Genomic DNA, 12,703 nt, shown 5'->3' with positions numbered 1-12,703 from the left:
CAGTATCTAGTTAGTTGTAATCAACGTTGTGTATGTGTGATTATGCCGATTTCTTTTTTATATGTGGCTTTGGTTTGGGTGAACCAAGATGGCGATTGTGTAAGGATCGAAAATGAATTTCCTAATCGTGAGAGGGATTTGGTGGATGGTGGTTGCGGCCAGTGGCGGCTTGAAGGGATAGCAGGCGTACGGCTGTTAGTGGTTGCAGCTGGGAAGGTCGGGCAAAGCTGGAGCAGTAGCTTGGTCGGTGTGGGAGGTCGGCAGTAGCAGTAGGAAGTGTCCAATGGCGATAATGGTGAGTCGTGGCCAAGGGCATGGTGGTTCGAGGCCAGGCAGCAACGGCAGTGCTGTGCATAGGCCGATTGCACGCTAGGATGTCGATTGTGGAGGTAACAGTCAATGGCACTAGTCGTGCGGTGGCAGTCGGCGGCGGAGCTGACAGTAGCGGTGGTCGGTGGTGTAACACCCCAAATTTCTTGAGCGTGTTATAACTTAAGATTTCAGGAATATAAAAATTTTTCATATAACAATAGCTGTCATACATCACACAATATCCCAAAAATCCAAATTTACACCTTCTCAGCTTAACAAACCCAATAATCGAATAGCTAAGACAGGCGTTAAAATCTTGAATGCAAAAGATAGATCGAACCTGATATGGTTCACAACCATAATACTTTATTTATCATAAAATTGTTCAAAACGTTTACAAAATGAATTACATGGACATCATCTCTCGTAAGATATAACTGAACGTCTTAAACATATCCAAGACATACATAGGTTAGCATATAAATGAAAATATTCTAAACATGCTATAGACAGCAAATTAAACTTATTCTTCGGCTACCTCCTTTCCTTTAGAGCCGCTCGTCGAACCTGGAACGTTTGAATATTCCAGGGACATAGTCCAATTAGAAGATGAATCTTCTAGTGAGAAACTCCAACAACAGTTTATATCGATGCATGATCAGGTATAAAATGTATGAGGAAACAACGAGAACTACTCCGAAGTGCCTCGTGAACACGTTAGCCTCCTCCAACGAGAGCTTTCTCAATGGCGCACGCATAGCGCCTCTCGGGAGGTCCCTAACCATGTCACTTTGGCCCGACTTCATAGCACTCATGCAAGCACCACATCCGTTGTTCCTTAAGCTCACGGTCTTCCCCACGAGAGCTTTCTCGATGGCGCATGCATAGCGCCTCTCGGGGGATATCCGACTTTTGCCCTCGGCCAACAACAGATAGGTACAACAGTATGGCCACACGAATTTTATAAATGCAACAGTTAAAAAGTCAATAGCATATAATTTTCAGAAAAATACATTTCATATATGCATCATGATTTCACGTAAGAGAATAACATGCGTTTATGTGTAAGAACTTCATGAAACACGTCTCATGTAATAGAAGTCTCTCATAAGAGAATAAAAATAGGATTTGGAGTATAGGAGTCTCACGGAGTCTCACCTTGTTGAGTTATCTCTTCGACGATATAATTTTACAACAAATGGCCTAGGTTTCTGCAGAAAATATGTGTTTTGGTAAATCTAACCTCAAATATTTTTATATAGAGTTGAAGGGTATTAAAGTAGGGGTATAATTGAAAATTTTCATGTAAAAAGGACCTCTCACGCGCCCTCACGCGCCCCAAGAATTCTGGACACGCCCCCCCACGCGCAACCATTATCCGGCGCGTGTAACTCACGCGCAGGCACCAGATTCCGAACAGCAATGTGTCGGTTTGGTATTTCGGCCATATCTCCCTCGTTTTAATTCCGATTCGACCCCCGTTTGAACCTACGCAACCCTATCTTCCCCCTCTACAAGATTATCAAAAAAAATTGGACTTACCTTGCCTTTTTACTGACTGATTTTGGTGAATTCCAGCGAAGACCCGCAACTCCGACGAGGCTCGTTCTCCGCCGCTTCTTCGCCGCTTTCTTCCCGCCTTCTTGCCGAACCTCCTTCTCTCTCTCTAGAGTAAGCTCCTCCTCTTAGAGTGCTTCACTCCTCAAATTTGTTTGGAATGGTTTGAGAGCAACTCAAGGTGCCTATTTATAGAATCCTTCAACCAATGGTGTTATGCCACTTGTCACAATCTTAGCCATGGACTCCAAAGACTCAAAGCCATAATTGAGTGGCTTTTGAAATCCAAAACTAGAATTAATCCATCTTTTGAAATCCAAGCTAAAACCCTAAACTTCTTTCAAATAACACTTTGGCCCATATTTCAAGTTTTCAACTTTAACATTTCACCACCTAAGCTCATAATTTCATCATTCTTTCATTTAGATAATTTCTCTAATTAGAATTATACCCTCAAACATCAAATTTATCGAGATACTTAAAATCCCAGAATTATTAACTCAAAATTACTCAATATATATGATTTTTCGGAAGCCCCTTACCATTATTCGGTATTTTTAGGTTATAACTTAGCTTAACCGAAAACCATTTCTGATTTGATTTCTTTCAGTGCAATAAGTCTCACCTCGAGACGCTCGTTAAAATTATACCTTTGTCCTTAGGTATCTAAGCTCTAGGGCACTCCCTGCGACTGATTCGGTCACTTGTTGCCATTTCAAACATATTTTTCGGTATTTTAACTCACTTATAATACGTGGCAATTTCACAAAAATATAGGGTGTTATAGGTGGTGCAGCTGCGCACAAGCAGCATGCATGAGGGAAGAAGGTTGAAGAAGATGGAGGAAAAAATAAGAAAAGAAAAAGGAAAAAAGAAATAAGAAAAATTTGGAAAAAAAATGAGAAAATGTCAAAAAATTCAAGAAAACTTAGGAAAAAATTAGAAATTAATTTGGGGCTCGAGGGGCGTGCCAGAGGCTCGAAGATGAAATCTGAGCGCAAGATGGTAGCCAAGGAGGCAACGCCAGTGTGGGTGTTTGGCTAGATTTCTCCTCTCGATTGGTTAAGGTAAATGAATTTAATTCTTTTCGAGTTATTTACATTATATGAGATAATGTAGAATAAGCGTTGGTTAGATTAAACCATTGGATATGGCAAAAACATAGGCGCTAGTTTAAATTTTTGACTGAGTTGAATTTTTGTATGATTGCATCTAGGTTCAACCGAGGGGACAGTGATCCTAGAAGAGTTCGAAGTTCAATTGAGCGTTCTCGCTCTTGGCAGAAGAGGCTTCGAGCCAGGTAAGGGATAACCCCAAGGATGGTGGCCTTGCGAATGTCTGGTAAAATCAATAAATATATTTTGTGTTCAGTTGTGTGTTATGTATGTTCTATAGGTGGTCTAGTGAAATCCTATAGCAATATGAGAGACTACATGCATGCGATAATATGTGAGGGTAATGCCTCGAACAAGTGAGTTCGGAGGGCAGTGATACCTCACCATTCATGTATACTCACTAGTCACTACATCTCGTATATTATCTTGTTTACATTCATTTACACCCTTACTGAGTCTTTATGACTCATGAGGTTTTACCTCGTGTTATAGATTTTGCAAGTCCAAATGGAAGCACAGATAATGTCGGGAGGATGAAGTGGCGACTAGCGTTGTTGCCCAAGTTTGTATGTTGTATTTATTCCTATATATATACATGTGTGTTGAATGTATATGTTGTTGAACATTAGACGGTATCTAGTTGGTTGTAATCAACGTTATGTTTGTGTGATTATGCCGATTTCTTGTTGTATGTGGCTTTGGTTTGGGTGAACTAAGATTGCAATTATGTAAGGATCGAAAATGAATTTCCTATAAATCCCCAGTACTCAGCAAATTTGTAATATGTTATTTTATGCCTGGGTCACCTTTGTCTTATTGTGAAACAAGCTGAAGAAAGGTGAAGCTTACTTCCATTTCGGGTCCTATTCCATTGTACTTCCTTTCATGTTTGGGAACTGATTCCTTGAGTGGAGCGAAGAGAATGACGAAGTCTAATCCCCACCTAGGGCGTTTCTTGTTGAAACATAGTATATCTCTTCAATTGTGGTTTGATGTGTGAGTAATCCGACCGATTATTCATTGGTGGCGCCTGTAGGTGGGAGTGGGTCATCACAAATAACACTTATATTACTTGATTGAAGTATTTTCAACTCTTTACTTGAATATATTAGGCATTTACTCAATTAACCCTTAAAGAATTAAAGACATACTCTATTGCACTAAAAATATTCATGTATTACTCAATTAATCCACTAAGGCAGTCGAGTATGACGACTTGTCACCCAACTCATTCTTTCCCTACACGAATAATCGTAAGCTAAAAAATTGATCTACTTGAGTACCTGTGTGATGTTTTGAAAGTCAATTAAAATTAACTTTCCTAATCAGATTCATTTGATTATCAGAAAGCTTTACTCGAGTAGATTAATATGTTACTCAATTGACATAGGAGTTTTCTTAATTATTAAATTCATTAAAGTTTTGTCTAAGATTTTAGGTTAAAGGCATACACAGCCTCTTTAACCATTTTGCCCCTCAAACTTAAGGAGATGACTTATTAGCCCCCCTTACTTTCAATTTTGAACTTGTTAGACGCCTGGATCATTATGCGAGTTACACAAATGATTGAGGTGCATGCAACATCATTTTCTTCTTCCTCTTTCCCATCCTTCCTCGTTGTCAGAGAGCTCATGCCTTCTGACTGACCCTGGTTCCTCTTTTCTTCCCTTCCTCTATTTGTGATCGCTGCCTCTCTCTTATTCTCATTATTTCTCTCTATTAATGGTCACTAGCAGCGTGCAATCCAACCCCTAGTCTCGCTCTCGCTCTCTCTCTATCTGTCGGTGGTCGTCAACGGCGTGGGAAGCATTAATCGGGGTCGTAGGACCCATTGATATCAGGGGATGGGTGGGCGGCGACATGGGAGGTGTCAATCGAGGTCGGGGGGCTAGCTGCGTGGGAGGGGAGCGATCAGTCGTTGGCTCGCCTTCCTTGTGCTGGTGGCCTATAACGACGTCGATTGTGGTTGGGGGTGGTTGGCGTTAGCAGCGACTGTTCGCCGCGGTCGTCTTTCGACATCGATTGGGGTTGTTGGAGGCTGTTGCACCCTCATCGCTGTCTTCAGATAGTTGTTGGCTGCGTCATCCAACCATTGGCCAGTCACCGGCCCTCTTCATCTCTTTTAGTAGCGACACATGTGGAGCGCTCTCATTGACCTAGTCAATGTGGGGCCTCGTCAGACCACGTGTGTAATACACACAATATTTTCTGAACCGAGGTATGTAATTATTATAAAATTAATAATTGAAAGACATAGTAAGTTAAAAATTTAAAGTTGAGGGGGTCAATAGGTCTCCCCTCAAGTGTAGGGGGTAAAATGGTTAAATGGTGGAAGTTGAGGGGTTAGGTATGCCTTTAACCAATATTTTATGTTCGCCAAAGCATAACTCAATACTTCTTAAAACTTTAAAATAAATTCCCTAACAAATAAATTTATTATTGCATTCAAGCAACAGCTTAAATAAAACCTATAATTAAGCGATTTTGTTTGTCTAATTGATTTCATAGGATGAAATGTTTTCTATTTCTTATTTGGTTTGGAGAATAGAAGAGAAATGGGACTACTACTAAGAAAGAAAGTATAACTCAATACTTCTAACCCTTTGTTTTTCTTTTTTCCTTACAAAATTCTTAAAACTTTAAAATAATTCTTTAACAAAAAAATTTATCATTACCTTCAAGCAACAACTTAAATAAAACCTATAATTAAGCCATTTTGTTTGCCTGAATGATTTCATAGGATAAAATATTTTTTTATTTCTTATTTGGTTTGGAGAATAGAAGAGAAATGGGATTACTACCGAGAAAGGAAGCATGACATGTGCAACTAATTATATTTTCTCATTCATATGTAAGAAAGAAGAGAAAAGAGAAAAATAGAGAATTCACATGAATGAATGATGATAGTGGGCCACAAGAAAATCGATGGCTGCTTCCCTTTTTTGATTCATAATAATATGAGTTTGGAGGTGAAAATAATAGCACAATCATTAAATTAATTCTCTAATTTATTGTTGTTCGTTTATTTGCATTATTATGTTGGAAGTATTATACTTTAATACTTTATTATTAAATATAATTATACTTTTGTGATGTCGGTTGTATTCATGATAAAAAAAAAAAGAAAATAGTAAGGATTCTCAGTGAATTAGATTCACTCTTGGTTAATTGATGTAAGCTTAAAGCAACTCCTAACTAGTCATCTTGGAGGGAAGCTTTGACATATCTGTAAACCGAAGAATTTTCGATCTTATTAATCAAAACAAGGTTTATAAAACTTTAAAGAATTTTTTTAAACTTTTCACAAAAATATGAATTGAAAAAAGTTATGTCATATGAATTTAATTGTTGATTTTTCGACAATAATGTGTCAAAATTTAGAGCATTACATCTTTAAGATTAAAGATAAACTTGAGTACTTTAGGTAAAGAGGACACTATGTAATAACGAGGCTTAATATATATAGTGGCCTCTTTATAATTAAAAAAAATAACATTTGATCCTGAATTGTAAAATATTAAGATTCGATATCTTAATTATTAAAAATTATTATTTTAATTCTTTATTATGACTAAGAGTAAATATACAAGTTATTTACACTATGTAAAATGCCACGTCACATAAAAAAAAGTTGTTTCAGCGAGACGCATTAGGTCAAGTTTAATACAAAAATATGATATTTTGTCTTTCAACAATTAAAAGATTTGACATTTGGTCACGAAAAAAAGATCAAATTTGATAAAAAAAAAAAAAATCTAAATTTCATAAAAAAAAATTAAAAATATTAAAAAAATGACTTAAAATTTATAAAATGACCCAAAAATTTCATTAAAACCCTTAAAATTATTCAAAAAATGACCTAAATTGTAAGGATCCCCAACTTAGCAACCCTTAAGTCAGGGGAGTCGCAGTGGAGTCCCTAGACAAGAGAAAATGATAAACTAAAACAAAGCGAAAGCATAATATACATAAATAAGTTGTCAAATATGGAGGAGACTATCCATAATAAGAACCACTAACTACTACTAGGATACTACCATACACAACGACAAAAAGAACAAAACGACATCCTTCTGCACCCAAGAACAACAACCACTCTCCCATGGGTCTTTGGTTGGGATTGTCCTATACACATTCTAGCCTATCAGATTAGACACTGCGCTCAAACTTCACTTTTCTCCTACTTGGCATGATGGAGAGCAAGAGTGAGTCACAAGATTTAACAAGTATAAGAAAATAAAAAAGGTTAGAGACTACCTTACCCGAAACCCACACGCAAACCGTACCAAGAATCACAACTCAGGCTACATAGTTACACATGTAACAATACACAAATAATGGACCGAGGGCCCCCATATAAGACACAAACGGCACCCAAGGTTCCGTACCAACCTGTATGTAGCCATGAACTGACTAACACATCTCGAGCCCAAAGCTCCCATAACAATCGAGTCGAAGCTCCCTCGAGACGGTTCTCCCATCACCCGAGCTTATGGATGTACATCCCTCGGATAAATTCACCGTGCACAATAGTAACCATGCAATGTAACATATAAGAATACAAGGCTATTGTAGCATTGACGATGATACATAACTCCCATACGCCACGCATCAAACCATGCTAAGCCCAAATTCGCGAACTAAAGTATAGCCATTGGGTTTTTCCTCAAATCGGTTGGTACTACACCCAACTGTCGATAATATCATCACTTGAACACCTCAATCACATATCATCTATATCCAAATTCGCGTTTACCACACATCCATTACTTATAAGATATGATGTGTTTTTTACAGAATTTCTCATTGTAGCTCTTCACAGGCAGTCACACATATCCCAAAATGATCTATACCCTTCCATGAGTTCATTTTGTGAATAATGATCTATACCTTAGGTTAAAACATCGAGACAACTCCCTGTTCGCCCACAACGTCATATCTTTTTGAACGGACACCTTAGATTTCAAGACCGCGCATGTGCGTTACTCATCAAAAACTCAAAAAACGCCCTCCAAAATCGACAAGCTTGGCTACACCAAGCTCAGTCCCAACAAGCTTGGTCCTAAGTTAAGGCAAACTAAAGCATTACCACCACCTCAACTACGTTCCTAGCTCGAATGCTTGCCTATGCGAACATTCGACCTAGGGGACTTTAGACCGTACAACTCCGTTGGGCTAGCCCATTACCTAGCATCTAGGCCGAACCCCAAGCCAGACCTTGACCCAAAAGCATGGATAGCATTTCCATTCAAGCTGAGATTCCTACGCTAGTAACAAATTCTATCAATCTCGAACAACTCGCACGCTAATCCTCATCAGCCCATAATCTTCATCAAATTCGGGATCTTCGAGAATGATCCCTATCATTACGATAGCTGGCAACATGCAAGGTACCTTCACCTTTATATAATTAATCAACCTAATCACGGGTCAATATATGTTCTTTCCAACCCATACTTATATTTTGGCATTCTGATTCCTCACTGATTTAAGTGTCGGAGTGCTTATAGGTGCCAACCACCCCGTTACGAGGTCGTCGTCGGATCGTGGCATTCCGCCACCATCACAACCAATCTAATCAACCCCGTTGGGCTATAAGGAACACACCTTACGGAAAGTTGTTTACAATTGCCTATGTTTTTCATGTATAAGCATATCTCACACTTTTGCATTCAAGAAAAACCAGCCTCCCCTAATCAATAATTGGGGAGTCGAGATTCTTTCCCATATGCTATGATGACAGTACATGGCATAAAAAATAAATTGAAAATTTAGTAATTATGATGAGAAAAAATAAAATACACTAATCAATTTATTATAAAATATAATGTTTAAAAACTCAATATAATTTACCAAACACTAAAATGTTACTAAAATATGAACTGGAAGATTACATCTTTACATGTACTTTCTTTTTCTTTCTAATCAACTTTAGCTGCATGTATTTGCCAACAATGAAATGTTAAGAAATATAAATAAAATAATTCACCCACTGCCATCCGAGAACAAGAGGATCATCAAATCAAATAGCGTTGTCAGTCTTGCAAATGCAGAGGAAATTCGGTTGAAGCCTGCTAATTGAGCTACCATTAATTAAAATGACGTTGGGATCCACTTATCACCCTGAATAAAATTTTGCACTGAGTAGGTCCCTACATGATCCGCTGGGATTTCACTACTCCATTTTTCTCTCTGGGACAGATCCGATCCAGGCCCGGAGTTCTCGAATTCCCCGTAATAAAGCGTCGACAACGCAAAGTCCCCGTCCCAGGGCATCCACCCTTGGGGCGCGACCAGAGAGCCCAACAGACTGCGTACAAAAACGGTCCTCGAATACTGCTTCCACGGCCTCCCCAGATAGTTGACGCAGTTCTTGGGATTGTCTTTGCACAACGCGATGTAGTCATCGGTGCCATTAACGGTGCAGTTTACGAAGACGAAGCCGGTGGACTGGGCAGGGTCGAAGCGGCCGTGGGCGGAGACGACGTTGTTGTTGGAGGCGACAGCTCCGCGGGAGGAGACCAGGACGAGGCAGTCCTGGAAGACGGCGGCGGAGAATCCGAAGACGAAGTCGACGTTGCCTTGCACGCGGCAGGAGCGATAGAACTGGCGGAGGGTATTGGCGCAGAGGGTGTCTTGGTTGCCGAGGAACTCGCAGTTTTGGAGGATGGATCGGTCACTGTCTGACCGGAATGCGAGTGCTTGGTGGGCGTCGGGGCCTGCCGTATTCTCGATCGTCAGGTCCCTGGCCATGAATCCATCCCCAATCACTCCTGCAACAATTAATGCCACCGTCAAATATAATAAATATTGACACAATATTAGGAAGATACGTCATTTTGAATATTTTATTAAAAACACTTTTATATATAAATATAAATATATATATAAGGGAAATTTACATTCATTATCCTTGAAATTTCACTAAATTACAGTATACATACATATATACATATATATATCTTCATTTTTTGGAATTATTTACATTCAAAAGACTTCACAAATTCTTTTAAATTTATTTTAACACAACAAAATAATTTATTTTAATAATTTTAATGCAATTTATTAGAAGTAATAATGTAGATAATGTGATTATATTTAATCATTCATTTATGAAAATTAAAAATTCTTTTAAAATTTTAAACCTATAATTTCCTTTCAATAACAAAAATGGGAAAATGAAAGAAGACTTGTTTAAATTATTTCAATGTAATTTATTAACTTTAAATAAAATTTCTTTTAATGATGAAGAAATGAAAGAGAACTAATTGTAATTTAAATAATTTAATGTAAGTTAATAGCGAAACTGAAAAGAATATTTTATTTATGATAATTTTATTATTTTACAACATTAATTTATCTTTTATTTATTCATTTAAGGTTCTTTAAATAATCTTTTAATTAAGAAAAATCGAAAAAATGAAGGAGCATTAATTTAATATCTTTAATAGTGTAAATACTGTTAATATAAGTTAATATCATTTAAATTTAATTAATCTAATGAAAAGAATGAGTTTTAAATGCTTCAGGTTGAGTTTTATAATATGATTTAAATTCAATTAATTTCATGAGAAAATGAAAGAGCATTATATTATATAGATAATATAATTAATATTTTTGCACGCAAAATATTAATAGAAGTAAGAAAAAATGAGAGGACAACGGCAAGGGCTTTACCCACAGTAGCTGAGTCATAAGTGGTCATCCCTGGTTGTCCCACGTTTAAAGACCCTGTAATGACGGTTTTGCCCATGCCATCACCCAGAAACACCACATTCTTCTTCTGCAATGGAACCCGAACCGTCTCATTGTACACCCCTTCCTTTATACTTATCACAAACCTCCGCCCACCGTCCTTGTCAGGCGCCGCATTCACCGCTTCCTGCACCTTCTTAAAGTCGCAATTTACATTTTCAGCCCCGCCATTGCACACCGTCACATCCGCCATCAAGCCAGCCGGAAACTTCCAGTCAAACTCCTGACCCGACCCGTTCACATGTTCCCAGAACCCGTCCCTCTCGGTGCGGGGCGGGCTCCACAACCGGGTATCGTTCCCGAAAACGTCGTACGAGACCATCATGCTCAACGCGTCGCTGGTGAGATTGAGCAGGGACTCCAAAGACGTGACTGTTACGTTGGCCCACGGAAGCTTATTGGCGGTCTTGTTCAAGCCGGACATGCACGCGGACTCGTACACCAAGGCAGCGCTCATCCAGGCCCTGGCGTCCTTGATTTCTCCACGTGGCAAAGCCTCCGACGTCGACGACATGCGGTAGGCCGCGTTCTCCAGCAGCTCCACGCAGATCTTGGCCGCCCTCGACACGTTTTGGTTGTCTACGACGGTGTCCGCGATATGGCTCACGGTGTTCCGGGCGACTTTCAGCTCACCGGCGACGACTTTTGTGGCGTATTGCAGCATTCCAACGGCGTCGTACTGGGCATTCGCAGAAGCCTGGTTGGGCGGCGAAGACAGCGTGGATTCGCATGTTTGAGGGTGTCTTGTTGCTCCGCATGCTTGGTGCAAGCTTATGTAGACTGGGTGCGTGACGTTTTCAGGTGTCGATATTGACGATGATTCTTGCGACGGAGATCGGCTGTGCAGGATTATGAGGAAGGCGGAGACCAGCGCCCCGAGAGCGACGATGGCAATTGGGATGGCAACACTAGCGCTGCCGGCCATTTAGAATATTTTGATTGAAAGGGGGGAGGAGCGTTTGGAAAGGAGAGAGAAGATGAAAACGGAGGAGGACTAGTTTATGCTTTTTCACATATGCATGCATGTGCACACATGATGGGCGTACGCATTATACGTTCTGATTGGTAAATGGGTTCTGTCAACGTACCTTGAACGACAGGATGAAATAAACTAATTTCTGCAGACAATTAATTAGGTCAGAGGTTGGGTGCCAAATCTGGCGGGGGCCGTGAAGGTTGGAGATAAAACACAGAGACAGAGGTTGCTGGCCTGCTGGTTGGGATGGCTATTTTGGAATGGGTGGCATCAATTAGTTGTGAAATATGTCGGTCGTATCAAAACAACCGTCGCTTCTGCCAAAGCCCAGCCCTTTTCCAAATCTTTTATGGATCATTTCTAACTCCACCAATAATAGAATGATAGGAACAGTGCTGAAAACTTTTAATCCCAAATGTAGAGCCCCAAATTTCACAGTGCTCGTGAAAGGAAAATATATCACTATAAAAAAAAAAATAGTATTAACCATCGTACGAGAATGACCAGTATTTATTTATGTGGTTGAAACAATATTATTAACAACAAAATACAATCCCTGTCATAATAATCTTATTCTTAGTGATGAATTAAAAGAGTTGTCCTTAATATGATAAGTTTTCATCGTTATTAAATAAAACTATAAGTTCATATATATTGAAAAATTGTTTAGCCTAATATGGGGTGAATTAAGTTCACCCAAATAAAAACTTTACATTAATGTAAAAAAAAAATGATACACAACACAAGATTTTAGAATGGTTGGACCTCAACTATCAACTCCAGTTCGTATTTAAAGAAATAGAATATCTCCAAAGGATCATAAAAAGTCAAGGACAAAATCATAATTTTGAAGTTAAGGTAAAAGTGTAATTTTTAAAAAATTTAAGGTAAAAGTATAATTTTCAGAAAGTTCGAGATAAAAGTGTAACTTTTGAAAATGTTGAAGATGTGAGCTCACTTTCCAATATAATTTTGGATTTCAAAAGTT

General features: G+C 38.8%; 1 protein-coding gene and 1 long non-coding RNA gene across 2 annotated transcripts; both read right to left on the bottom strand.

Annotated features, from left to right (window-relative positions):
• Window positions 1-790: 790 nt before the first annotated feature.
• LOC127803974 (uncharacterized) lies at window positions 791-2,280 on the bottom strand. The gene is made up of 3 exons (XR_008023631.1): window positions 1,855-2,280; window positions 1,471-1,523; window positions 791-879 (listed from the first exon to the last, which is right to left on the bottom strand). It is a non-coding gene; the product is annotated as an uncharacterized LOC127803974 (long non-coding RNA).
• A 6,550-nt stretch (window positions 2,281-8,830) lies between these two features.
• On the bottom strand, window positions 8,831-12,116 carry LOC127803972 (probable pectinesterase/pectinesterase inhibitor 64). Its single transcript, XM_052340656.1, has 2 exons — window positions 10,662-12,116; window positions 8,831-9,757 (listed from the first exon to the last, which is right to left on the bottom strand). Exons 1-2 carry the CDS (start codon window positions 11,662-11,664, stop codon window positions 9,078-9,080), a joined length of 1,683 nt encoding a protein of 560 aa, XP_052196616.1. The 5' UTR covers window positions 11,665-12,116; the 3' UTR covers window positions 8,831-9,077.
• Between the last annotated feature and the right edge of the window lie 587 nt (window positions 12,117-12,703).

The sequence above is a fragment of the Diospyros lotus genome, chromosome 6 (genome assembly GCF_014633365.1).
Source record: "Diospyros lotus cultivar Yz01 chromosome 6, ASM1463336v1, whole genome shotgun sequence".
Classification (NCBI taxonomy): Eukaryota; Viridiplantae; Streptophyta; class Magnoliopsida; order Ericales; family Ebenaceae; genus Diospyros; species Diospyros lotus.
Note: the sequence above shows the minus strand (reverse complement) of the source record. Positions and strands in the feature narration are given on the sequence as shown.

What these genes read in the sequence shown, in the direction of transcription:
- LOC127803972 (XM_052340656.1), bottom strand. Translation starts at nt 11,664, where the DNA reads ATGGCCGGCAGCGCTAGTGTTGCCATCCCAATTGCCATCGTCGCTCTC. An exon ending in TTATGACTCAGCTACTGTGG is followed by an intron (nt 9,758 to 10,661) that starts GTAAAGCCCTTG and finishes TAATTGTTGCAG; the next exon opens with GAGTGATTGGGGATGGATTC.